Below are 25991 nucleotides of genomic sequence, written 5' to 3'. Positions count from 1 at the left end.
TTATGATGGCGTAAGCCTCAAAACAGACCACAAACATTTAAAAAAGCCGAGCAGAAACAAACCCTTTTGTTCAAAGTGTTAGGATCAGTTTACGTGTTTAGGAAGACTAAAGCAAACTGTTCCTGAACTGGCCGCTTTGTTATTCTACCTCTCCAAATAGAAAGGGAATTGTTCCCAGCCTGCACAAAGCAGAGCACAACACCAACAGCGTGCTGGGAAAGCATTTCATTATAAAGTGGCTCCCTGAGGTACACAGCTGAACAGTTAGATTTTCATTTATTACATAGGTATGTGTTGATGTGTATAGGTACAGCTCACCCTGATAGGGGAAAGCTACTAATTTCTGTATAATTTATGTAATTTATAAATAAATAAACGAACAAAAAGACAACTTTATATGTGACTAGAATTTCAAATTAAGCAAAGATTATGCTTGAGTGCACTTTAGACACATTTAACAGGACTTTCTAACTAGATCTCTGGGCTGTATATTCACAGATAATTGCTTTAATCTGTTATTGTTATTAGGAAACTTATATTTTAAAAAATGGATTTAAACTACAGTTAAAGCAGGACATGTCCAAGATGTCCCTGAGTTGAGTTGGACTTGAATAGGACGGGCTTTAGGACCCTGCGGGTTCGACCGCTGAGAGTCACATGATGGAGCTCGTGAGCAGCAGGATGGAGTTTCTGTAAACCAAACAGACGTGCATGAGAAACTGGAAGCACTGAGCCTGCTATAAAAGAACATTTCCTGTCAGGGATGTCTGTGTTTTAGGTAAAACTTCCAAAAAGAGGCAGCAGTCATGGCTGCTGCTGCTGTTTTACTCCTCTCGGCAGTGATCTCTGCCTGCTCATCACCTCTCAGAGGAGATCTGGTAAGGAACAAAGTTCAGTCAGCTGATCATGATCATTTCTGCTCCTCTTGAGGGTTTTCTACCAGCAGAAGGCGCAGTTTTATTATCTTTAAGTGCAACCATGATGAGTTTTTTACAACAATCAGTGATCAGCATTTTCCTGTTTTACTTAAAATCTAGACTTTCAGGTGTAGAATTTCCTCTCTTGAATTTCTGTGATCTCTCTTGCAGGCGTCTGCATCGAGGTATTTTTCCATAGACTACAAGAACAACTCCTTCCTGAAAGATGGGAAGCCTTTTCAGTACATCTCAGGAAGCATCCATTACTCCAGAATTCCTCGTTACTACTGGAAGGACCGCCTTGTGAAGATGTACATGACTGGACTCAACGCCATCCAAGTGTAAGCTGAACACATCCAGCTTCATCCCAGAAACACATGCTCACTAAGGCTGTATCTTTCCGTAAAAAAAACTTCTTACGTTGGACTCTTTGTGTAAACAGGTACGTGCCTTGGAACTTCCATGAAGCAGCTCAGGGAGTCTACAACTTCACAGGAGACAGAGACTTGGAGTACTTTTTAAACTTGGCCAACCAGACGGGCCTTCTGGTGATCCTGCGTCCTGGACCCTACATCTGTGCAGAATGGGAAATGGTGAAAAGTCTGTTCGTGTCACTGTACAACAAGCTGTATTAACTTAAACATCAGTCTAAAGGAGGGAAACTGATAAGCAAAAGAAGGCATCCTTTATAAGACAAAAATAGATTATAACATGGCACAAATACTATGATGTGTTATAGCAGATTTTATGACCACAAATGGATCTTTATGAATGTTTCCGCCTGCTGGTCGGTGATGGCTCCCATGATGACAGCGAGATGTTTTTGTCATCCTAAAATCCTAACATGTTCACCTGTTAGATGTCCGATAATTTGAACCTTAACAAAGGAGCAAAAACAACTATTTGATACATTAAAACATAGCATAGTGGCATCCGTACTCTGATATTTTGACATGGTTCCCAAGCATTGAGGTTCCCATGAACCTTCAAAGATGTTTTCACCAAATAAACTTCATCCTACAATTAAAAATGCTCAAATAAAGAGATTGATCTATTACTGTAATCTACTTACAGTATATCTAACATTACTTGAATCATAAGCCTTAAAGCTGTTTGAAGGCCACCAAGTTAGACTTCACATTACCTTTTAAACCTCAAAAACAATGGTATAATCTCAGCTAAAATACAGTATTAATCCTGCCCATGGTTCTGAGCATTGGTCATTGTTAAACTACCAGAGCAAAGATTATATTTGCATTTTTTTTTTTGCATCTGGTCGAATAAAGTGGTACAAATAATACAAATAGTCTTAAGGAAGAAGTACAGCTCCTCCATCTTTGTTTACAGTTCCATTACATTTAAACAGAATTCAAAAGATGATGAAATATTTATGATCAGACTAAGTATAGATGTAAATGTAACACCTCCAGACCAGGAAAAGCCATTAGTATAACTAACTGCACCCTGATGTACACAGGTATTGAACTTTTTTGCATGTAAATAAGTAAACAAGGCAGTTCTTCCAGTTGCTTGTTGACTTCACACAGTTATAGAAGACAGACGTACTGATGAGATAACAGGATCTGACTCTTACTGACAAATCACAAACATTGTCTCTGATTCATGTTTCAGGGTGGATTACCAGCATGGTTGCTTCAGAAACCAAACATCATACTTCGCTCAGCAGACACAGGTAGTGCCTGCACTCGTACATCTCCTTTCACGTGCGTCGAATTTGCCATTAATTCCTGTTTCTTCTGTTCCAGATTACCTGGAGGCAGTGAACAGCTGGCTCGCTGTCCTCCTCCCTAAAATCAAACCGTGGCTCTATATCAACGGGGGTAACATCATCACCGTCCAGGTAAGAGGCCGAGTGGATACCTGTGATCATTTAGACTGTGGTTACGGGTTTTAATGCATTGCCTTAACATCAGGTCGAGAATGAATATGGCAGCTACTATGCTTGCGACTACAACTACATGCGCCACCTGCGAACGATGTTCCGCTTCTTTCTGGGTGAGGACGTCGTCCTGTTCACCACCGATGGAAACACAGACAAGGAAATGACATGTGGGACGCTGGACGGGTTATACGCCACGGTGGACTTCGGCGCGGGTTGGTCTGATGTGACAATGTCTTAGGGATAAAACAGCATTTATCTTTTCTTGGTATTACTCAAGAAAAATTAGATTTTTTAAAATTGCTTATTGTTTTTCCTCAGACAACAACATATCTGACGCCTTCAAACGCCAAAGACGATTTGAGCCCCGAGGACCCCTGGTTTGTTGCACGTGGATCCATCAATCGCTCAAACACGCGTTGATGGTAAATGTAACGTGGTTTGAATGGTGTTGCAGGTAAACTCAGAGTTCTACACGGGCTGGTTGGACCACTGGGGGGATCAGCACGCCGTGGTTGATGCTCAGAAGGTCAGCAGAGTGCTAGGAGAAATGCTAACCATGGGGGCCAACGTCAACATGTATGTGTCCCTGAAACCTCGAGCTTCCACCCGTTCATCCTCTCTGTACATATCTGATTAGTCTGCAGATCCAGTGTCCATAAAGTGATAACTTTACCAGTGCCCAGTCACAGGATGTGGATATATATATATATATAAAAAGCACCATCTTTAAACAGTTGAAAATATTGCAAACAATGAAACAAGAGTAAATCTGGATTTTGTTAGGGTCCATTTTCAGATTCAGATTGATCCACTTATGGGGAGTTTGTGATACATTTTATTAAAAGGACATTTTCTACCTTATAAGGTCTTGGGAACGAACGTAAGCATCATTGATCAGTGTTGGTCTTCTTCGGACACTTTATGAGAAAGGCAAATAAAACGCAAGATAAATGTGCCATAAATATTGTATGTGGACAGAAAGTCGCATTTTGATTTTATTAACAAAATTTCCTTGAACCCATTCTCCTTTCCCTTCTTACTTCTCAGGTACATGTTTGAAGGCGGGACCAACTTTGGCTACTGGAATGGTAAATACATCTCTTTTCATTATAATTATGTTTTTATATGCCATAATTTAGATAAAAACCCAGCAGTGTAATATTTTCCCAATGATTCCTTACTTCTCTCGTAAAAGGTGCGGATCACGACACCAGGTTCCACTCAGTGGTGACAAGTTATGATTATGACGCCCCGCTGAGCGAGGCAGGAGACCCCACAGAGAAGCTGTTGGCCATCAGAGATGTGATAAAGCAGGTACAACTGATCGGACAGCCTAAAGTGGTGTCCTGATTGATTAGGATTGGTAATTTATCAAATTTTCTAATTAGTTTAGGGAAGTTCCCCCTGGGCCCATGCCACCAGCAACTCCTAAGTTTGCCTATGGCTTTGTTACGCTGAAAAAGGTAGAATCATTTCAGAAAACCGATGATGGCAAGCATGTTTTCAGCATGTCTAATACAGATGAACTTTTACAGGTTGGAAACATTAGCAGTTTGTTGAACACCATCTCTCCTCTGGGGCCAGTCCAGTCGGAGTATCCTCTGACGTTTGAAGAGGTGAAACAGGTATGGTGTCTGAGGGCAACAACAGAGAAGAGCCTAGCACTACAGACACAGTGAATCTCTTGAAACATGGAAAACTTCTAGACTGTTGTGTCTGCAACCTGTCACGTCTATTGTGTTCAGTACTATGGGTATGTGCTGTATCGGACTACGCTGCCCCAGGACCTCTCCGAGCCCACGCCACTTATATCTCCACTGAATGGGGTTCACGACCGCGCATACGTGTCTGTCAATGGGGTAAGGGCTTTCTGTGAACGTTTTGTTTATCCAGCCATTCAGATTTACAGGTCAGGGAAAAAAAACAAAAAAAAAAAAACAGGTTAAGGCCAAGCTTGCCTGTGTTGTTGTTCATAATCATGCTAATAAATGTCAATCAACAGGTTTTTCAAGGCCTGCTTCAAAGAGACACGGCGCTTGTGATGAATGTAACGGGACAGCAGGGGGACACGCTGGACATCCTGGTTGAAAACATGGGCAGAGTTAACTTCGGCAGCAAAATTAATGACTACAAGGCAAGGCAACAGCATCACCTATCTTAGAGATTAAGCTGGTATTTAAGGTCTCTAGAACAAGAAAAAAAGCTCAGACATAACTTAAAGTCCTTTTATAGGTGGTGAAACTATTATATATACACCGGTATATAACTATTTGTGGATTTCAGGGCCTGTTGAGCAACTTGATTTTGGGTAAAGACATCCTGACTGACTGGAAGATCTACCCTTTGGACATTGATGGAGCCATTTCTCGAGGATGGCCTCATTCAGACAATCAGAAGTCCGTCTCCCAACAGAAGGAGCCTTCAGTTGGACCCATCTTCTACATGGGGACCTTACAACCCAACGGCCTGGCGAGGGACACTTTTCTGAGGCTCAAGGAATGGACAAAGGTACGGACTTATGTTGGTTTAAAACTTGCCTCCAAAAGGAGAATAAATGAATCAGCTGTGCTCATTTTTGTTTCTGATCAGGGTCAGGTTTGGATTAACGGGGTGAACCTGGGACGATACTGGCCAGCCAGGGGCCCTCAGCAGACTCTGTATGTTCCTGGGCCTCTGCTCAGCACCAGTCTGCCCAACAATATCACGCTGCTGGAGCTGGAGGGGGCCCCGGCACACCTGCGGGTCTTCTTCATGGATCGGCCTCAGCTCAACGCCACCGCTGGAAAATCTTGACAGTCGACGGTCATTTCATCTCGATAACAGCTTGAAGCAGCTATATACACAAACCTCTGACCAGCTGATCTGATGCGAGAGAAATAACTGTTTCTTCCGCATCATTCCTGTGCTTCTGTGTTTGATATATTGTCAATTGTTCATCAGCTCCTTGAATGTTTTTATACAACATTCACCAAAAAATGATTTTGTCGTGTCTTCATTAAGCCGTTGGAAAAATATAAAGTTTATTAGTTTGTTTATAGACTTTCTTTCATCATTTGTTATAGCACCACATACTGAAAGACATTGTATATTTATTTTATTACACTTTCATAGTTTCTTCATCTATTTACTGGAGTTAATTTGACAAGATTTAATTAGAAATATAGATTTTTTTTTCCAACTTAAATTGAAATAAGCGCTAAACAGAGTCCCAAAGAGCCAAATGCTCAAATAGTTTTAATGAGGGCGCTTCCTACTAATTAAAAGTTTTTCAAATGAGTGCTAGGTCTTGCCTGAGGGAACATTTGCTTTCCGATGTGCTTGAACACAGCGTGGAGAGCAGAATGAAAACTCTAGGTAGTGAAACGGGATCTTGCCAAGCAGAGATTCTCCACACAGCCAGCACCTCCTGTTGATAGGAAAGAACACGAGACAAAAAAACAAAACCAAATTCAAGGACAGCTTTGTAATATCTGATCATTAACATTTTGCCTAATTTAAATAATTCTGATGCAGCTGAATGAAACCATTTGCTTTAAACTTACTTGACATCAGAGAGGCTAACTCCTTTTGCAGCAACTTGCTCTGCCAACCTCCTCTCTGCTGCCAAAGCTCTCTATAACCACAGGAAATAATTCACATATCCAAACGAGTTACACTAAAAATCAGAAAACACACATTTACCTACCTTTTCCCGATCTGTCAAAGATGCAAACTTCCTCTTTTCTTCTTCTTCCAACTCCTGTTTCCTCTTTTCCTCCTTCTGCTCTTTATCTCTCTGTTTTCTCTGAGCCCTTTGGGCCTTTTTCTTCTCTGCCTTTTTGGATTCGGTCTCCGCTGTGAGCGGCCCGGGGACCTGGAGGTGCACAGCGCTAAACCATGAGCTGTCTGCTTCTAATACGTGTGGGAAATCACACAGGTTAAGCTTACCTGTGCCTTGACGTAGTCATACTTCTCGGGATTCTCGCCCATGTATTTACGGAAAACGCTCCTCGTGTCTTTGTCAGGGGCGACAATATACGGCGTCTGGCCTTTGTTATCCCTGTAAAGAGGCGTTGAAACCATAAAGTCTGTAATTATTCTGAAAATTTACTTCACTATTATGTGACAATATAATTCCTGGTACCTGCAGGCAGGATCTGCTCCCTCGTCGAGGAGCAGCCTGACGACAGCCTTTTGTGCAGCTGCTGCAGCAACGTGCAGCAAAGTGAACCCTGATGAGTCTATAGGCTTATTGAGGAGACTTAAAGGACTTGGAAGCACAGCAGGGCCGCTCTCCATCTTCCCACAGTTCTCTTCCATTTCCCGAGGAAGCTGAAGGAGACTACAGAGAGCACCTACATCTCCTATTTTGCATGCCGTAAACAGCGCATCCCTCAGGCCATATTCGCACGAGTCAACATCTAGGGAGATGCAGAAAGCTTAATAATGAGAGTCAGGAAATTGGGTATTTCAAAGCTTTGCAGAGCTGAAAAAGCTGAGCACTAGAATGAATAAATGAATCTGTTCTCACCATCTTCTTCTTTTTTACTCATATTCTTTTTCAAAGATTGAATCTGTCCAGGAGATTCAACTTCTGCTGGTGTTGCTTCTGGAACCGTTTCTTCTTGATCATCTGCTTCTTCATTACTCTTTTCTGCAACACATGATTTCACAGTATATATTATTTGTGTTGTAATATATATATATATATATATATATATATATATATATATATATATATATATATATATATATATATATATAAATAAAAAGACATGGACATTATGTTACACTGATCTAGTCCTACTATCATATTGTTGCTTTGCTCCCTCCTTCCGTCTCCGCCTCCTTTTCTTGCGCCTGGGGGGATAAATTTCTGACTCCCTGAGGTGTAGAGTTCCTAAAGTGAGCTCCACCATTTCCAGCTGGATCTCCCCTTCCTCTTCATCTGAGCTTTCCTGATTTTCTTCTGTTGGTGCCAGCAATAAATCTGAATCAAAAATTTAGCAAGTTTAATATCTAAGCACAAAATATGACTTTCCAGCATAGAGATATCAACATACCTTCCTCCTGATCTGGGATCTTTTGTGCTGCAGGTTTGCCGTTTTTCCACATCTTCTTAGATGGACTAAACACTGCAGACATGTCTGGGTCTTTCCCTGCAGAGTGACAGTTCTGATTATTCAACAATTACACCCTGGCTGCGACATACGGATCGTCGAAACACGTCATTACACTTACCATACACGTGAACAGTAGAGAGGAGACCATGTACGCGCTGTACCTCTCGAAACGTAGCTCTGCGTGTGGCGAAGGGAATGGAACGGATCCGGGGATCTTTTTTATCAAGCGGTGCTCCACGGCCGCCCAAAAAGATGGTCTTGTTGTAGCTAGGGGCTCGCACAAACACTGCAGAGGCCTTGTTCAAGTGTTCAGCCCAAGTAAGCAGAAGATCTTGAATGTCCTGCAAAGGAAATTAACTTATGAAATGAAGCACATGACAAAAAAACCTTACCTTGTGAGAAAAGTCCTGGAAATCGAAACATATCCTGATCACTTGCAGAACATCAACCTGACAAGTGATCATGTCTTTGCTAGTCTAACTACAAGTGTTGGAGCAGGTTAAATAGGCCGTTATCTTGCCTTGACGAGAGCTGCCTCGTTGTACCGCCTCAGAACCGCTCCGGCAGACTTCGGCGTGTGACTGCGGTTCTGAGAATCTCTGAGTCCCTGAGCGGTGCCTCTCTTTGCTCGCACCGTGTATCGGTGGAAAGTCTTGTGATGGACGACTTGTTTTCTAAAACACAAACACATGGGTGTTTTGTTTTCTTTATCAGTTTTATCTCTTTCATGTATTGATGCTAACACACTGTTTATCTATTTTGCTTCCAATTGCAGCCATTTAGACTCTAAAAAACTTACCCTTCAAACACAGCACCAGCAAAGTGTCCTCCTCCTGTCATCAGAATGACCCACACAGTCTTCTCATTTATAGACTTCAGGGAGGAAACTGGATCAGACTCCTCTGACTGAAACAGAAAATAAGATGAAATCAATTTGTGATCATTTAAAAAAAAAAAAGGCTGAATGCAACCAGCAAGGCGCTGTTCCTGCTTGGCCTCACCTTTCCGAGCAGAATGCATCGATAGACCGACAGATACTCTCCTGCAGAGTTCTGAAAAACCACTTTGCTGGAAAGTCGACCGGTGATTGAATGAGATTCAACTGAGCTCTCGTTATCTGTGCCGGTGACGTTGCTCCTCGTTCCGCCGCTGTCGCTATCTTCCTCCGAATCAGACTCGGAGCCAGAGATACTGGACAGGTCTCCTGCCCAGTGAAAATAGAAATGGTTGCATTCCTCCTTTCTTTTCTGTTAAACCTCACGTTAAATGTGTCATCATGTCATCACCTGCTCTGGTCTTCTTCTCAAACTCTTCTGCAGTGAGCGGAGGTGATCCTGCCATCTTTTGTCTCAAGTTGAACCGATGCCAGTCAAGCTTGTAGTGTTCCCGCTACAACACACACACACACACAATACACCCGTTAGCTGGTGTTCAACAAGGTTAACGCTCTCATTTCAGTGAATAAAGGAGTGTTAAATACAACACGTGCTCACCTGTTCCTCACGATTATTAAAGGGACATTTGCAGGCTGAGCAGACCATCTTATCTGACACCTCTCTGAGCAAATGGGCTTCTGTCCTCCGCTCATCATCTGGACTTTTGTCTTCCACACCTGCATGTAAAGCAATAGGGACTCAAACAAATAAGGACATTCTTTTTATTATGACAAATGAAAGCCAGAGGTCACAGTTCATACATACAGTCTGAAGCTGGGTCAGAGTTCAGAGCCTCCTTTAGGTCGGGGTTCACCTCTCTCAGTTCAAAAGCCTCTTCTTTTGAGAACAAGTCAAAAACGGTCCGGAAGTCGGCACAAGTTGACATCCTGTTTGTCCAGTTTGTTGTTTTGTCTGTCCAGGTAATACAGAAACAAACAACCCGTCACAACACACGTTCCGAATCATTTAAAATAATATGTACAATTAATATTTCCTGCGTCGGTTCATCATAATCAGCTAAATCACTCTTAATGTTTGCGTACAACATGAAACAAACAGTCTTTTTTAGGCTAATAATATCTGTCAGAACGGCACGTGTTGTAGAAAAACGGTGGAGTTTTCTTTAAAAAAAAAAGGTAAAGTTATTATCTTTTTAGCTATTTTTTAAAAAGACTATTGCTCATATGAGATACAATTAACGGACTTAAAAATAACAAGTTACTCACCATAAAAGGACGTCTGAATGATGTGGACAGAAACTGTTTCCTCATATCGACTACGGAAAGCCGGGAGGGTCATAAACGCCTAAACGCCTGCCCGTCCACAGACCGAAGGTCCTGAACTGACGCACTAAATCTGTGTTTCTGTCACTTTAAGGCGCAAAATATTACGCAATCCAAAAGAGTTAACACGCAAACATCGACAGGTGTGAAGAAATACATGTCTGAGGTGTAATGGAAAGAAAATTTTAGCGTAATTTTAAACATAAATAAGAGAGTAATATTCAAAACTATTTTCCCGCCTAGCTAAAACAAAATAATTTACTGTCACAGTGCATGCATCTTTTATTTACCTTCACATTGATGTTAAATATTGGATTGAAAACTCTGTAAATTGATCAAAGTCATTTTGGCAATCTTTTATAGATGCATCTGAATCCAGAATAAAAGCTTTGGCAGATCTCGGTGAAACACAAACTAATATTTCTGCTGTGTTTTGGTCTGAGATTCCTGAGACGTAAAATGGAGAAACCTGAAGCACATTCGCTGATATTATCACGAGAATAAATACAAAATTTTGATCCATTTCTGTGGCATCTCTTCTTCAGTTCTTAAGTCTGGATTTGAGATTTTATTTTGTGCATCATTTGACTTCAGGAAACTTAACCGTTCTATAAAAAACATGTAAGAATATGTAAATTAAAAGACAAAGTGCCACTGGTAGAGAATAAACAAAAAGATTTTATTGGTTTTAGAAAAATATACACAAGATGCACATTTATTGAATAAAAATATTTTTAAAAAGAAAGAAAAACAGAATGTGTGTATTCAACAAAAGAAAATATGACTTTACTTCCTCTGCTGCTTTATTTTTGATTTGTTGGTTCGAGTGGGGGCTGAAGGTTGTGCTGTAGATAAAAAAAGACACTGCTACAAACTGTTTCAGATAAACCTTATCAGGATATAGAAAGCCCAAACATTTCCCCTACCTGCCCTTTGACGAGCTTTCACCTTGGCCAGACGCTCCTTCACCTCCAGGATTTCAGCAGCAAGGCTCCTTGCTTTGTCTGTGGCAGTCCTGCTCCTTTCTTCTAAAAGACTCATTTGAATTCTTAGAGACAGAAGAAGCATACGGTGTCAGTCTGCACATTCACGTTTTCTTTCTCACTGCAAACACAAGTCCACGTTACCCGTCCGAGGCGGCCTGAGTACTCAGTTCCTCTGAGAGACGCGTTTCCTCCTGCAGAAGACAACCTAGTTGCTGCAACGCGTTGACGAGTTCACCGTTTTCCATCGTCAGCTCCACTTGACGCTCAGTTTCTCTCCTGCTGCAGATAGAGGAATCTAAACTCAAAATTTGCTAAAACAATGACCCACGATTACATGTTATTTGTTTTTTGTTTTGTAATGCTTAAAGTTGAAACTCTCATATACAAACACACATGCATGTTCTAAGATGGCTTCTATTATAAAATAAATATATTTAGGAAGTGATTAATTGTCTTTAATTCATTCATTTTATTAATTAGAAAAATGTATTGTTTTTGTCATCTTTGCAAAAAAGAAAAAAATGGAGGCAATGCTTTGTTTTATCTGTTAGATTATATATTTTTAAGTGTAAATTCCTATTCTAAAAATGTCTTTCATGTACTAGTCAAAGAAATTAGGTATAAGTATCCTCTTTTTTTTAATTTAGCTTTCCCCTTATTTTGTTCTAGTAATTATATTTGTTGAATATCATCCATACTGATACCGTTTTCCCTCAAAGATAAAAGTAGCTTACATTCTTTTGCTGTAATGTTTTGATTTGTCAATAAAAAGTTGTTCAAAACCTTTCCGCAGTAAACTCAAATTTAAGGTAAACCTAAAATATTCTAACTAATAAAACACGAAAGCAACAAATAAGAACCAAAAAATATAGCAATATATGTTGTTTTCGTGAAGAAAACGAGATATTTGCAAACTTCAGAGTTCGTAAAGCTCTGACGCACTGATAACGCGTTTACGTCATTACGTCACAGCACACGTAAGTTGAAACAAAATCGCTCGGGTGCGTTTTACGAAGTTAACCAGCCGAAAATGTGCGGCACCTGCAAGTTATCTCCTCCTCAACCACCAGCGTTGTCTGCTTCACCTCCTGCAGTTCTCGGAGGTTCTCCTGGATCTCCTGCTGCAGCTGTTCAGTTCGTTTCTGCAAGAAAAAGAGAGGCGCGCGCTTAACTCTTCAACTTTAGCAGCGTGCTAACTTCCCGACATTTTCCCTGTCAAACAGAGACTTGCAAAAAAAAAAGAAAAACAGCCGCAGCAGCTTGACGTACCGTAGACATTTCTTGGTTCTTCAGACGAGAAAGCGGTCATGGCGGCGTGGCGGCGAAACAGCAACCATAAATACACGGTGCACGTGCGGACCATGTTCCGTCTTATAAGGGCTACTTCCGCCGGCCGTGTCAGAGCCCGGATAGCTCAGTCGGTAGAGCATCAGACTTTTAATCTGAGGGTCCAGGGTTCAAGTCCCTGTTCGGGCGCTCAATTTTTTTTTTCACCTTTTGCATTTTAAAATATCTGGAATTAAAATGCACCAACATTAGCGAAACAAGAGCAGGGGTAACGAAAAAGACAGATGATAGATGCAGAATGTTCAATAACTTTAAAAGCTTTTTTGTTTTAAACTGACCATAAAAAAATAATATAGTACTCAATATTTCATGAAAGTGGCCTCAAAGTTCAGAGTTGTCTAAAAGTAGTTGTTAAATGTATTTCAATCTAACATAGCTCGATTAATTAAGTGCCAATAAATACAAAAAAAAAATGTTTTTGTCAGACTTTCCACTGTCTAGTCTGTACTGAAATATATGTATTTAGTTTATTTAAAATTTGTATAAAAGCACATTTAAAAATGAGCGAACAGGTACAATGTGTGGTTGAAGCATGTTTAAACAAGAAATAGACAATGTAGATAAATATACCACATTTTGGAGTAAATTCTTTTAGTTTTCTTATCAATAGGTCAGACACTTAAATTAGGAGAAAATAACCAATTAAATGAACTTGATTTAAAATATTTTTATGCAACAAATTCACAAATGTAGCTTCCTGTAGAAGACAAATGTCAGCTTGGTGAATATTTAATATTAAACACCAGAACCATTCGATAGCTGATATGTAGAAAATAACACAAGTTCACTCATTATCATTATTTATTTTAGATAAAACTTCAACAGGTCGGTTTATTATTCATTTTATATAAACTTTGATGAAATTTATACCTATTCACTTCTTTTTATTCTAGTTTTTTGCAACCCCTGTCCTTAAGGCTCCTTTGCTGATATGATAAATGATGAACATAAACATGATAAATTGTGTTTTTTTGTTTGTATGTTGTAAAACAGCTTTTAAGTTAATTTAATTATTTATCTGCTTATGTTTACCTTTACAGTACTGTAGCTCAGTTTTTCAATTTACTTGTGTTTTCATAACCTACGTTTTTATCATGTAATTGTTAATTCTGCTTTTATTCATCTGAAAAGTAGACATTTTAATTAAAAGATTTCAAATTGCCATTATGAGCTGTTTTTAGTAGCTCAGTTGAAAGTGAACATATAACCAAAATATTCTGGATTTTCAACCCTAAACATGAATCTGAGACAGTTTTTGAGTGAGTTGTCCTGTTGACATTCATAAAAAGCTGCAACTATCATAAATATGTTTTGGTAAATAGCAACGATAATAATAGTATTTGTTAACCCACTAGAAGTATCTTGTGTATCAGTCAGAGATGAAGAATTATTCTGTGTGCGTGCAGCCGTGCATGACTAAAAAAAGATCGGGTTTTTGAGGAATTAGAGAATGTGGATAAGAATATGTTACGATCTGAAATTAGCTGCATAACACAGCATGTGAACTATGGGTGAGCTTAGTTTCAGCAGAAAGAAAACAGTACTCCGAGTAAACGTACACGCCATCTAAAGCCCAAAATTGTACCGATCCTGTGCCAAACATTAAACCATTTCATTTAAAGCTACTCATTGAATTTGAGCTGTTATTATCCACAGTATAGGACCTCACATTATGCTACTGTTGGAGATGTTGTTTTTGGAAAAAAAAAAAAAAAATCCTACTAATCAGAGGATTAAAGTCGCTCACAAACAAATAACAAGATCCTTGTAATTTACCTGAGATAATCACGGGTATTATCTCCGGACAGTGACTGGGAACACCTATAAAACTGGGTGTTAGTGCGGGTCAAATGGCAACCTGGCTGGCAAAGATGGAGCAGATGATCCTCCTGTGTGTACTTTCCACTTGTCTCTCAGCTGTGCATCCTCAGGTAAACACGACGAGAGAATTTAAGGTGAGAATGGTATTCTTTTATGAACTGCTTCTCTGTGTTTTTGCAGAATTTCTTGCTGAGTCCGAAATGGGTTCCTGCTGGCCACAGAGGTAAAACAATTAGATTTCTTTTTTTTCTTTTTTTTGTAAACATTAAACTGGAGCAGCTGCACCCTGAGACTAAATATAATATGTACAGTCTACGAGCTGCACGCACACTGACTGGATTTTCTCTTTAAGAGCGTGAAGAACACGGCGATGTGACGGCAATGGACAAAATAATCAAAACTAACGAGTTCCACGGTGAGTGTGTGTGAGAATTCGGAGAAAACTAACTTCCCTTTTAAACCCTGAATGATCCGATTTTCTCATTTCTGCATCAGCTACTCGAATCATTGACGGCACCACCACCCTCAGAGAGGGGGACATCGCCGTTTCCACTGGGAGACGCTCCAGAATCTGCTTCGCTCGGAGCTGCCTCTGGTCAAAATCTGTGGACGGACACGTCTACATCGCGTACACGCTCTCAGCTGAGTACTGTATGTCCGGTGTTTGATAAATGAAACATTATACGTCAAATTGACATGGAATTCTTAGTGACTTGCCTGTTCCCTGCGCTCTTTCCCAGCTGACATTGACACAAAGCTGATAAAGAAGGGCATGGACAACATAGAAGATGGTACCTGCATTCGTTTTGTTCCTCAGACTCACCAGAGAGACTACCTGGACATCCAGCCGAAGTCTGGGTGAGTCGTTATTAGAAAGTTGTATTCCAGCCTCGTGTTGATAAGTAATCTCCATTTGGAAAACCCTTAAAACTGCGGTTTGCTTCTCTTTTTGAATAAAATCATAAATCAAGGTGTTGGTCCTACCTTGGTTCTCGCGGTGGAAGACAGACCTTGTCTCTGCAGAACCCCGACTGCATGCAGGTCGGAGTGATCACCCATGAATTTATGCACGCCCTGGGCTTCGTGCACGAGCAGTCCCGCTTCGACCGGGACAATTATGTCACCATCATGTGGCCAAATGTGTGGAGAGGTAATTTCTAAAAGGTTCTCTTGAAAGAAATTCACAATTATGACTCGTGTTTTTTCCCATCTAGTTGTATTTTCGTGCTGATCTTCATGTAAAATGTTTAATAATAAATATGAGTTCCACGTGTTTCCGCTCTTTGTTTTAAAACAGATCGACTCAGAAACTTTGAGAAGTTTAAAACCGAGAGTCTGGACCTCCCATATGACTACGGCTCCATCATGCACTTTGGGAAGTAAGTGATTGTTTGGACGCGCACCAATCAGTATGTTTCAGTTTGTGTTCGTTGTGACATCTATGGACGCGTTTAGGTACGCCTACTCGATGGACGGAGAGCCAACCATCATTCCTAAGAGCAACAGGAACATCAAGCTCGGCCAGGCGTCATCCCTCAGCCACATTGACAAGCTGAAAATCAACAGACTTTACCAATGCAGTTCGTAACACACACCTGCATTTACCTCCAGCCTTTTGTTTTAGAGCTACTAAACCTGCTGGGAAAAGGTCTGACTTCTGTTGTTGTGTCTCCCTGCAGCCGTCAAAGACGATTAGAAACCGACCCGAACGCAGACGAAGCAGGACTCTCCCTGAGAGCCGAGTCCTGCGACCGTTCCGGCAAAGATTCCTTCACGCTTCCTGTCAGCACTTCTTTAGTGAAAATAAACTTGTCTTTTTAAGCAAATCTTGCCACTGTATCTTGAATAGTTTTAAGAGAAAAGACTTGCCGTAAACCTTTGTTGTTGTGCAGTGAAAGATGAGTTGAACATAACAGTCTTGTGTAAAACGTCCTCACTTACTTGCTATAATAAAAAAAACATGGCTCAATAAATCCTGCCTGTATACTTATTATTACACTATAAAAATATCTATAAAATATTTGAGAAGATATAGCATGAGGCAATATTAAAGAATATCTGCAAATCTGTTTAGACTTGATGAGACAACTTATCTGGATTGATAAAAAGCAGTTTGTTGTGTGTGTAGATGTGATACTGAAAACCATGCACTTTTACTTTATAAGCAGATATTTTTGTGTTAATATACCTTTGATGGTAATAAACACATGACTCTTCCCTGAGTGCTTGCTCTTCAAAACTGTCCCCTCAATCAAAATAGAAATAATATTTGGCGAAGGATAAAGTCCTGTTTGTGTATATTTACCCACGTGGCAAAGTGATTGTTGTTGTTACCAGCTGATAGTATATCACAAAATCACAGGTTTGCCCCGTTCAGTCAGACTCAAATTGCCGGTCTGCCAGCCTGGATGGACAGTTATCCCTCTGATAGCAGCTGCTGAGCTGTGGCCCGTCCAGCAAAACACCCTCTAAGTGTCTCATTTCTGAAAGTGCTGAATAATGAAGGTCAGCATCGGGACCACCTGTCGCGGATCAGTAGTAGACTTGAGTAAATTACACCCGCCGCTTGATGAGCGGTCTTGTGCCGTGCTTCATCACAGGAGCGAGGCCCAATCAGTACAGAGCTGTGGAGGAGATGTGGGTATATAGATTCACTTGGAGGTGGTGACTTTACTGAACTCTGGCACTGGGAGACGACAAACTGGAACTGGTAAACCGGCCTTAAACGCAACCATGATTTCTGTGATCGTGCTTCTGGGCGTCTTGCTTGGCTTGATAACTCAAGTGGATCTGCTACCTGTTAAGGTCAGTATCAAACACACACACACACACTCACATATGCTTTATAGATTCTGCATATTAACGTGTATTTTTCTTTGACAGAATTCAACTGAGATCCAAGAGAGCAAAGCCAGATTAAAGAGAAAATACTCTGGTGAGCTTCCAGAAGTTTAGTTTGATGCCAGTAATATTCTACGGTTTGAATGGGGAAAAAACTGGAAGTGTTTCTGTTTCTTGTGTTCAGATGAAATGCCAGACTTTGATGAAATGACAGCAATGGATCAGATCCTGGAAGTCAATAGCAGTGAGTTTACACACACTGGAGTTGATCTGGGCTTCCTTTTGCTGAGTTCTGAACTTTTGCTCAAATTTATTTGATCATTAGAGCTGAGAGCCCCCAGAGGTCTGTCCATCAAAGAGGGAGACATCGCCTTCTCTTACGTACGGAGTGCCATAAACTGCCCCGGCAATGCCTGTCTGTGGCCTAAATCGATCGATGGATTTGTTTATGTGCCCTACATCCTCTCTCCGCTATATGGTATCAGTCTCTCCAAGGTGTTACAAAGATGCTCGCAGATAGAACCTGTTTCTATTCAGGTGTTTCTTCTTGCTTCCGTAGATGACATGGACAGAATCACCATAGAGACGGGGATGCAGGACATTTCTTCTGGATCATGCGTCAAATTTGTTCCCCGCACTCACGAAGCCAGCTTCCTCGATATCCAGCCTCGATACGGGTGAGAAAGATTTCTTTTTTGATGCTTTCATTCCGTTTTGAAGCACTGTGTTGGCGTGCAGCACATCTTTGCTCTGTTCCCCAAGCTGCTGGTCGTTTCTGGGGCAGACCGGAGGAAGTCAGATCCTGTCGCTGCAGACTCCTGGGTGCATGTGGTCGGGGATCGCTGCTCACGAGTTCATGCACGCCCTTGGCTTCGTGCACGAGCAGTCCCGCTCCGACCGGGACCACTACGTCACAATCGTATGGAAAAACATCCTGCCAGGTTTGGATGACTGTCCACTTCCATGCAACAGGTCAAACGCAAGAAGAAGACATTTTCTTTCAGTTCATTTTTCTGCTTCTGTTTCGACAGACCACATACATAACTTCAGGAAACAGGTGACAAATAATCTCAACAGCCCCTATGACTACAGCTCCGTCATGCATTACGGACGGTGAGCTGCTGCTTCAAGCAACTATATGCTCTTTGTTTTGATGCTCGAGCATTACTTTACTCCTTACTTTATGCCTCTCTGATTCAGATACGCCTTCTCTGAAGACGGCGGACCAACAATCATTCCCAAACCAGATCCTTACATTCCTATTGGCCAGAGAGATGGTCCCAGTGCTCTTGATCTTCATAAAATAAATGTCCTGTATGACTGTGGTGAGTGAAATGACAACAAACAAGAACTAAAAAAGTCAGCTTCATCTACTCATATTAAATCATTTCTGAAACTTGTATTTCTTTCTGTTTATCTCGATAGGCGCGAATGAGTAACTGAACCCGGAAGTCTTTGCAGTAAAGTCCTGCCAGATGTTGAAATGATTGTTTATGCTAATAAATATTTTTATTAGATCAGTAAGTCGGTGCCATCTATTTTTAGATTGTGGCCATTCATCTTTAAGTCCAAGCTGCTGATTAATGAGTTAATTAACTTTAATAAAAGCACTCCCAGTGCTGAAGCTTCTTAGATAATTGTTTCCAGTCTCTAAATAAGGTTAAACAATCTTCTGCCTCTTTCTTAGCTTTTTGTGATTTCAAATAAAGAAAATGCAACAGAAAGATGTTTATTTATTTTATACATTACACTCTTTTTAGATGCGCTTAGTTTCTGTACCATTAACTCTGGGGTTTTTAACATGCTTTAAGGAGGGATATATGGTACTAATTTTATACAAGATTTCATGAAAAATGACAGAGAATTTTTTTTTTAAATATTCAGTTCTTGCACAAGTTTTAACAATTATCACAAATAATTTGTTTGACAGTAGGTCGTATTATTCTTTTAAATATTGATTGGATTTACCAAAATTAATCCCAAAACATCTGATTTAGTAAAAACTCTTTCTGAGTGACTTTTTTATGCCAGCCAACTTTGACAGTATTTAGTTTGTTTACTAAAATTAACTTAAGAGGAGTATGATTTTTTTTTCTTTATCAATACATGTCATCATAAAATTTACCAGAAAAATGCATTTATTTGTTTGTTTATTTATTATTTTGGGTTTAATTAAATGTGCAATAGACAATTAAATTTATTCCTAAAAAATGAAAGAAATGTAACGACCAAATATTTTTCTTGGGAGTAAATGGTTTATCTAAAAATAATAATCTTACAGCTCTTTTAATTGTTCCACAAATTAGTATACACAGTCAACAAAAACAATCATTTTTAATTTTTTGCCATTTTAGCCAATACAGTTTTTAACCCAGGCTATAAATTCAATATCCTACAAAACAAAAATCATTGATGTGGTTTTATATGAATTTAAAATAAACATTTTTGAAAAAGCTGCCAAAAAATAGATAAATAACAAATTGATGAGCACATAAAATATTTTAATGGATAATTTCAGCTCGATTAAGCTACATTAGTAATAGATTTTTAAATTATTTCTGAATTGTCATTCACACATAGTGTATGTAAATAAGGAAAATAGTCTCATTAAACGTGCAACAATTCCTTTTTTTGTCCTTTAAATGAAGGAAAGCTTAAAATTGTGAAGGACATTTTCTATTTTATGTAATCACTAAGCTAACCAATACGTAACAAAGAAAATGGAAATGTATTTATTTATATTTTTTAGCATTTATGGTATTTTTAGGCGTTGTCTTTGCCGTGTAATAAATTTGCTCGTTGAGCTGTGTGTGAAGTTTGGGTCAAGTCAGGGAAATTTATATCAAAACCGGCAGTTCGATACGGGAGTAATGTGAAAGGGGCGGGGCTTCTAGTCGCTAGAAGTGAGTTGTCTTTTATCCGAGGCAAATGGAACGCAACATTAATCCTCCGTCTAGAATAATCACAATCACTAAAATGAGCGACAACGACAAAGACCGGGTATGTACGAACTTTGTTGCAGCTTTTTAACCAGTTTGAAATGCATTGCGTGACGTAAGTGTTTCTCTTAATATGTGTCGGTGAATTAGCGTTAACTGGCGTTTTTGTTTCGTCGGCTGACTCGCATCTTCGTGAGCTGTAGCATTTAGTCGAAATTAAGTTTATTATTTGTGTTATATAGCAAAAACCGCTGTGTTTGTTTGCTAATCGCACGAGACTGCAGGTTTAAATGTAGTCGCGCGCGTGTCGTTTTAAATGTAGTTAGCTGGCTAGTGCTAACATGTAGCTAGGCCTCAGGCGCTGACTCTGTCAATCAAAATAAACAACAAACCAACAATTCATTAAAATACAACACCGTCAATAAGGGTTAAGGGTTTTAGTGTTAGCTGTTCCCATGTTTCGTATATTTTATGTTGCTTTAGCTTGATTTAGAACATGCTAGAACACCTAAAGGAACATTCTAGTCTTTTTATTGGCTCTTATTCTCCGTAATATGACTTTTTTCATTATCAAACTCTGATCCATTTAATGCATTGCGCGTCTACGCAAACTGCATTTTGAGGCAGCGTCGCTCTTGGATGAAGTAAATCGTATTTGGATTCATAAATGTCGGTTTTCCTCGTTTTGTTGGCGCGTCCAGCCCTGTGTCAATGAATGATACCATGAGGTTTCTGAAGACAAGAAACAGCTTCAAGATCTCTCCTGACTCATTTGCATTATTTTGCAACTTTAGCCTACGATTTAAATGGCAAAAGTGACACCACACTGAACCAATCTGCACTAATCTTGTGTTTACAAACCACATTTCTCCCTCTCACTGAGTGTCATCCATCATACACAGTCCATTAGGAGTCAGAACCACTTTTAATTTGGACAATATCATCTTATAAGTTAAACACACATGGAAGCAGTTTAAAGCTGCGGTTTCCAAAGTTAAGGTTGTGTGATGAGACATTTGAATTCAGTAATGATTTATAAGTGTAGTTTTGCAACAACAGTTTCAAGAGATAAAAGCCGTAATCATTAATAGAAATAGATATTATGTGATCCGTGCTGGCAAAATAAACGTGAAAATGTAAATTTTTGCTGGAATTAAGATTTGCATAAAAAAGTGAGTCCATAAAGACAGCATCCAGTAAATAAACTATTGTTCAGACCTGGTTTAGCTGCCATATGTGTTCTGAAAATAGACACAAGCAAATACAAATAAAACCAAGATTAATGCAAATAAAGCAGAGAAAAATACAAATAAAACAATAATAAATTCAGATAAAACAGTTAAATACAAACAAACAGAGTTGGATGCAATTAAAACAGTTAAATGCAAATAAAACAAAGATAAATGCAAATAAAACAGAGATAAATACAAATAAAATACAGTTGAATGCAAATGAGTGGCAGCTGAGTCTTGAGGTTGTTTCGATTTGATTGATTTTATTTAATTTTGTGGGGGAAATGACTCAGTCAGTTGGTTTAATTTGGAATATGTTATTTTTCACATTCAGTGGTTTGAAATGGTGCAAGAAAGGCCATTATTATGTATTATTGCAAAGCAGTTAGGCTGTGTTAAATGAACATTAATTCTGTAACCTATATAAATCTGTAGTATGTTTAAATATGTGCATGTTCAGTAAGAAACAATAGTATGTCAGGTTTTTGTTAAACACAGCCAGGGTTGAAAAACTAATGTTCATATTCTTACCTTTTAGGTTGAGCAACAGTTTTTCTTCCTTCCTTTGTAATGTCATTTATTTATTAAATACTTCATTATATCTTAAACAAGAAAAAAAGGACATAACAGTGAATGAAGAACCACTGAAAGTGAATTATTTTTTTTAAAAAGAACTAACTATATGTAAAATTCCCATTCATGCTGCAAGATCTTAACACATGAAAAGTTCAATGAGCGTGCCGTTTCAATTGCAGTCATATATTCTCCATCCTTTTCTTTTTCATTAAGGTTAAGGTTGGACGAAGAAAATGCAGAAGAAGTCTCTTGTCCACTTTATTTTCAGTAATGTGAAGCTCAGATGTGTGCAGCTGAATTGTTGAATGCATGCTAAAACATGAGGAGGGAAGAACTATGAGCAGTGTGTGAGAAGGGGGAAGTCAGAAGATGTAAGACAATTGAAGAAAGAAGAATAATGTGAAGTAATGAAGTTACAGAAATGAAGTTAAGGAAGTAAGCTGGATAAGGTCACTGTGCTAAGTAACTTTCTGGTCTATTTGTCAAATGCGTGCATGTCCTTGTTTTTGAATACAACACATTTTAATTTATATCACTGCAATTTTATTTTACAACTTTTACACCATGTTAGTTATTTAATCATATTAATTAATGTAATCACATTGTCATACTTTTCTTGGTTATACAAAATAACATTAGCCTTTTATTATAATTTACTATTCTGATATATATTTTCTTAATTTCTTTTAGTTTCACAGGATATTTTTAACCATTATTTGAGCAAATGTGTGCCTGTGTCACCTCACCTGTGAGAATAACACCCGTTGGTCTCGTTGGTCCGTTCAGGAGTCTCGCTCCTCCTCCAGGAGCTTAAGTCCGCGGGGTTCTGGGAAGTCGGCAAGCCGCTCCCCCGCTCGGTCGCCTGCCCGCTCAAAAGATGGCTCCCGGCACTCCGGCTCCAAATCCTGGTCCCGGTCCAGGTCCAGGTCTGGGTGAGTTTCAGGCTGAGTGTGAGGGTGCTAGAGAAGGGTTCCTATGCAGGAAATTCATTTTAGTGTTTTCCAGATCTGAAGAAGTTTTGAAAAACCTCATTGCTTCTATTATCCTGGCATTTTCTAGAAAATAAAGATGTAAACTTTTAAAACTTGCTCAAACAAGCCGGGTATTTCTCACATTCTATGATTAAAAATAAAGATATGTGGTGCATGTAGCGCTGGGGTTATCAACTCCTGGAAGCTGCAACAGAGGATTCTGTAGTGAAATATGTTGTTTTTTACTATTTCATGGTCATCAAGGAAAATGCAATTATTTAGCTGACAAGCAGATACAAGCCTGTGCATTATAAATTAAATAAATTGGAAAATAAAATGTAGTCAGATTTTTATTTTGGTGTGATGGAAAAGGGGAGAAGAAAAGACATTTTACATGTGATATTTCTTAAGAATTAAAATAAAACTGTTACACTGAAGGAAATACAATCACACTTCTGTATCTTCCCAAGAAAATAATGTAAAATTATTTAATTATTGAGGACGAACCTCTTTGCATAAACGTACAGATAATAAAACACCACTGCTTTGTAAACACGGGAAGCTACAGCACATTTATAGATGCTTTGATATCCAAAATAACTCAAAATTGACTGAAAGGTTTGAAAATCTGAATCAGGAAAGGTTTCAAAATGTGTCATGTGTAGATCCCTGGCTGTGAGGAATGGGTCATAAACTCACGTGAGTGTGAAAAAACATTGTTTTGTGTCTCCGCAGCTCCCATTCCCACCACGGCTCCCGCAGACATTACAGCCGGTCTCGGTCCCGCTCCAGATCGCACCGCAGATCTCACAGTCGATCCTACAGTGGAGAGCGTCGGCGCAGAAGCCACAGTCACTCGCCCATGTCCAACCGCCGCAGGCACATCGGCAATCGCGTACGGAGATATTCGTTGTAGTTGTAAAGTTTTATGAACCCGGACATCATTTTAAATTCATTAAATCTAAAAGCAGAAAGTAGTTTTTTACCGGTAATTTATTGAACAGTGATTATATTCAGATCTTAATATGCTGCTGCAGGCTAATCCAAACCCAAACTGCTGCCTGGGAGTGTTCGGCCTGAGCCTGTACACCACAGAGAGGGATCTGAGGGACGTCTTCTCCAAATATGGACCCCTGGCGGACGTCAACATTGTGTACGACCAGCAGTCGAGGCGCTCCAGGGGCTTTGCTTTTGTTTACTTCGAGAACACGGACGATGCTAAAGAGGTGAGAGGAAGGTACCCTTTTTTTCAACCTGCCGTTAAAGGAAGTTCTCCAGATGAAGTTTGTGTGTTCGTATGCTTTCAGGCAAAGGAGCGAGCAAACGGCATGGAGCTGGACGGGCGTAGAATCCGGGTGGATTTCTCCATCACGAAAAGAGCCCACACCCCAACCCCTGGGATCTACATGGGTCGACCCACATAGTGAGTTAACAGAAACACAATGGCTGATCGTTTGGAGCAAGTGTGGTTACAATCCAGGCTCTGAACTGTGAAGAATCATCTTCTAAATTAAAATAAGAAATGGCCCTAATATAGTGTGTAACAAAGTGTAAAATCTGTTTTGTTTTTTTTTTTTTAGTGGAGGAGGTGGTCCTGGTGGGCCACGACGCCATTCACGTGACTATGATCGTGGCTACGACCGCGGCTACGACAGAGGAGGCTACGATCGCTACGACGACAGAGAGTACTACAGATCATACAGGTGACACTCCCGGTTTATTACGCTGCTTATACTTCTTGCTCTTTTATTTTTGTTGCTAAGAAAAGTCCATGTTTATTGTGTCTTTTCACAGACGTCGCTCTCCTTCACCATATTACAGAGGCGCCTACAGGTCTCGGTCAAGATCCCGGTCCTATTCCCCCCGTAAGTCCTCACCGAACATCTGCCGTTTTACTGAAGCAGCTGCTCGTTTCACGTTAGTTATCTAATGACTGCTTTCTTTCACAGGTCGATATTGAGTCGTTCCAGTGGGGGAAAATATCCTCTCTTCCTATGGACAAACATGAACATTTTTCAAAGAGATATGTTTAACTTTATTATAGATGTTGTTTCTTAGAGGGACAGTTTGGTTTCTTTAGAATGAGGGGGACGTGTGCTCAGTAATGTAAGGACGACACACCTGCAGTGTCTGCTGTAAAGCATATTTTTACATCAACAACAAGAAAAACATTTTAGCTGTTTACTAAGCGCTGAAGTTGTCTTGTGTGCTCGTTGAAAACAGTAATTTTTCTGGCAGAACTCAGGTTTAATGGTGTCGTTTTGTTTTTTTTTCAACTGATTAGGTTTTATTTTAGGATCTTGCTTTTGGAAAGTTTGTATCAGACTTAAATCTGGGCTTTCTACGCCTGGGAAGAGATGGACGTCACACTGCTGTGTTCTGCAGATACAATTAGCTGTTTTTGACACTGAAGGGACGTACACATTGTTGTATTGGCATTAGCTTTGTTTACATTGTGCCAGTAGCAACAATTTCCTTCTTTTAATAATATCTTCTACAACCCAACATTAAATAAACCGAACTATCCCTTTAGGACGCTCTCCGCTGTTCAGTGAGCTTGTAGATACATCATCGGTGAAAGTCGGGTGACATTTGTGAAGGAGTCTTATCGTTTTAAGTCGTACATGTGCATCAAGATCTTCTGTGTAAATGTAATTTATGGGTTTTGTTGTACACTGAGTGATGAGTCAACCTTGAACAAATTAAAAAAAGGCAGTTGCCTTTTTTTGTTTTTTTGTTTTTCCCACCTTGACTTGTGTCTTTCCTCACAGCTGAGACGATTCACAGCAAGCTTTTATTTTGGCGGTCATGTCAAGTTGTAGTTTCCTCAGCTGAAGCAACAGAAATTAACATTTTATTAAATTATTTTTTTAGCTTAAAAGAGCTTTTATGTTATTAATTGAATGCATTTAGGAAAATAAGCAAATATTGACTGAAATGCTCACTCAGTCTTTGTTTTCTGTGTTTAACCTTTTTTAGTGACTGGATTGTTGTATTACTAACTGTTGGAGAAGAAAGACATATTTTAATCAAAGAAAATTCAAAAAGTCAAGTTACTATAGACTATAAAATGGTTTAATGTGAAAATAAACCTGCAGCCTTGTTAAAACAAAGACCAGTGGAGACCCTGGGAGTAAC

General features: G+C 39.5%; 5 protein-coding genes, 1 long non-coding RNA gene and 1 other non-coding gene across 11 annotated transcripts; 5 read left to right on the top strand and 2 right to left on the bottom strand.

Moving 5' to 3' along the window:
• Window positions 1-806: 806 nt before the first annotated feature.
• On the top strand, window positions 807-5799 carry glb1l (galactosidase, beta 1-like). The gene is made up of 16 exons (XM_017424562.3): window positions 807-878; window positions 1089-1258; window positions 1360-1510; window positions 2550-2610; window positions 2684-2778; window positions 2852-3032; window positions 3139-3197; window positions 3275-3396; window positions 3868-3908; window positions 4016-4134; window positions 4209-4283; window positions 4356-4445; window positions 4566-4679; window positions 4823-4954; window positions 5104-5328; window positions 5410-5799. Exons 1-16 carry the CDS (start codon window positions 807-809, stop codon window positions 5611-5613), a joined length of 1911 nt encoding a protein of 636 aa, XP_017280051.1. The 3' UTR covers window positions 5614-5799.
• Window positions 5800-5819: 20 nt separating this feature from the next.
• Window positions 5820-10195, bottom strand: ankzf1 (ankyrin repeat and zinc finger peptidyl tRNA hydrolase 1). Of its 2 annotated transcripts, none has more exons than XM_017424560.3 (16): window positions 10084-10195; window positions 9623-9769; window positions 9416-9534; window positions 9209-9311; window positions 8924-9126; window positions 8722-8828; window positions 8443-8596; window positions 8041-8263; window positions 7863-7958; window positions 7607-7789; window positions 7331-7453; window positions 6944-7220; window positions 6748-6859; window positions 6506-6673; window positions 6363-6433; window positions 5820-6226 (listed from the first exon to the last, which is right to left on the bottom strand). In XM_017424560.3, exons 1-16 carry the CDS (start codon window positions 10154-10156, stop codon window positions 6100-6102), a joined length of 2286 nt encoding a protein of 761 aa, XP_017280049.1. In that variant the 5' UTR covers window positions 10157-10195; the 3' UTR covers window positions 5820-6099. The 2 variants fall into 2 exon arrangements, with proteins under 2 accessions (XP_017280049.1, XP_017280050.1); XM_017424561.3 differs by having other exon boundaries at window positions 7607-7768.
• A 2334-nt stretch (window positions 10196-12529) lies between these two features.
• trnak-uuu lies at window positions 12530-12602 on the top strand. The gene has a single exon. It is a non-coding gene; the product is annotated as a tRNA-Lys (tRNA).
• Window positions 12603-14270: 1668 nt separating this feature from the next.
• Window positions 14271-16256, top strand: LOC108240729 (high choriolytic enzyme 1). The gene is made up of 9 exons (XM_017424418.3): window positions 14271-14404; window positions 14475-14517; window positions 14647-14709; window positions 14790-14945; window positions 15035-15152; window positions 15266-15444; window positions 15592-15673; window positions 15750-15874; window positions 15974-16256. Exons 1-9 carry the CDS (start codon window positions 14324-14326, stop codon window positions 15988-15990), a joined length of 864 nt encoding a protein of 287 aa, XP_017279907.2. The 5' UTR covers window positions 14271-14323; the 3' UTR covers window positions 15991-16256.
• Window positions 16257-16778: 522 nt separating this feature from the next.
• LOC108240728 (high choriolytic enzyme 1) lies at window positions 16779-18848 on the top strand. The gene is given in 11 exon segments (XM_037975946.1): window positions 16779-16881; window positions 16884-16948; window positions 16950-17099; window positions 17178-17229; window positions 17320-17379; window positions 17461-17613; window positions 17695-17812; window positions 17898-18076; window positions 18167-18248; window positions 18336-18460; window positions 18561-18848. Coding segments are annotated over 11 exon segments (1086 nt in total). The 5' UTR covers window positions 16779-16793; the 3' UTR covers window positions 18575-18848.
• Window positions 18849-19998: 1150 nt separating this feature from the next.
• Window positions 19999-25599, top strand: tra2b (transformer 2 beta homolog). Of its 4 annotated transcripts, none has more exons than XM_037976232.1 (8): window positions 19999-20135; window positions 22096-22814; window positions 23589-23748; window positions 23891-24079; window positions 24161-24276; window positions 24434-24556; window positions 24648-24718; window positions 24803-25599. In XM_037976232.1, exons 3-8 carry the CDS (start codon window positions 23716-23718, stop codon window positions 24811-24813), a joined length of 543 nt encoding a protein of 180 aa, XP_037832160.1. In that variant the 5' UTR covers window positions 19999-20135; window positions 22096-22814; window positions 23589-23715; the 3' UTR covers window positions 24814-25599. The 4 variants fall into 4 exon arrangements, with proteins under 4 accessions (XP_037832160.1, XP_017279867.1, XP_037832161.1 ...); XM_017424378.3 differs by having other exon boundaries at window positions 20000-20135; window positions 22669-22814; XM_037976233.1 differs by having other exon boundaries at window positions 20034-22317; window positions 22669-22814.
• Window positions 21805-23673, bottom strand: LOC119617129. The gene is made up of 2 exons (XR_005233313.1): window positions 23553-23673; window positions 21805-22855 (listed from the first exon to the last, which is right to left on the bottom strand). It is a non-coding gene; the product is annotated as an uncharacterized LOC119617129 (long non-coding RNA).
• Window positions 25600-25991: the final 392 nt, after the last annotated feature.

This window comes from Kryptolebias marmoratus, linkage group LG6 (assembly GCF_001649575.2).
Source record: "Kryptolebias marmoratus isolate JLee-2015 linkage group LG6, ASM164957v2, whole genome shotgun sequence".
Classification (NCBI taxonomy): Eukaryota; Metazoa; Chordata; class Actinopteri; order Cyprinodontiformes; family Rivulidae; genus Kryptolebias; species Kryptolebias marmoratus.
Note: the sequence above shows the minus strand (reverse complement) of the source record. Positions and strands in the feature narration are given on the sequence as shown.

Excerpts from the sequence above, each read along its gene's own strand:
- tra2b (XM_017424378.3), top strand. The coding sequence starts at position 20,064 with ATGGAACGCAACATTAATCCTCCGTCTAGAATAATCACAATCACTAAA. Across the intron at positions 20,136-22,668 it reads GCGACAACGACAAAGACCGG|GAGTCTCGCTCCTCCTCCAG; the intron begins GTATGTACGAAC and ends TGGTCCGTTCAG. Across the intron at positions 24,080-24,160 it reads ACACGGACGATGCTAAAGAG|GCAAAGGAGCGAGCAAACGG; the intron begins GTGAGAGGAAGG and ends GTATGCTTTCAG.
- ankzf1 (XM_017424560.3), bottom strand. The coding sequence starts at position 10,156 with ATGACCCTCCCGGCTTTCCGTAGTCGATATGAGGAAACAGTTTCTGTC. Across the intron at positions 8,264-8,442 it reads ACGAGGCAGCTCTCGTCAAG|GACATTCAAGATCTTCTGCT; the intron begins GCAAGATAACGG and ends TTTCCTTTGCAG. Across the intron at positions 7,454-7,606 it reads AGCAAAGCAACAATATGATA|AAAAGAGTAATGAAGAAGCA; the intron begins GTAGGACTAGAT and ends CATGTGTTGCAG.
- glb1l (XM_017424562.3), top strand. The coding sequence starts at position 807 with ATGGCTGCTGCTGCTGTTTTACTCCTCTCGGCAGTGATCTCTGCCTGC. Across the intron at positions 1,511-2,549 it reads TCTGTGCAGAATGGGAAATG|GGTGGATTACCAGCATGGTT; the intron begins GTGAAAAGTCTG and ends TTCATGTTTCAG. Across the intron at positions 4,680-4,822 it reads CATACGTGTCTGTCAATGGG|GTTTTTCAAGGCCTGCTTCA; the intron begins GTAAGGGCTTTC and ends GTCAATCAACAG.
- LOC108240729 (XM_017424418.3), top strand. The coding sequence starts at position 14,324 with ATGGCAACCTGGCTGGCAAAGATGGAGCAGATGATCCTCCTGTGTGTA. Across the intron at positions 14,710-14,789 it reads CAAAACTAACGAGTTCCACG|CTACTCGAATCATTGACGGC; the intron begins GTGAGTGTGTGT and ends TTTCTGCATCAG. Across the intron at positions 15,674-15,749 it reads TCCATCATGCACTTTGGGAA|GTACGCCTACTCGATGGACG; the intron begins GTAAGTGATTGT and ends GGACGCGTTTAG.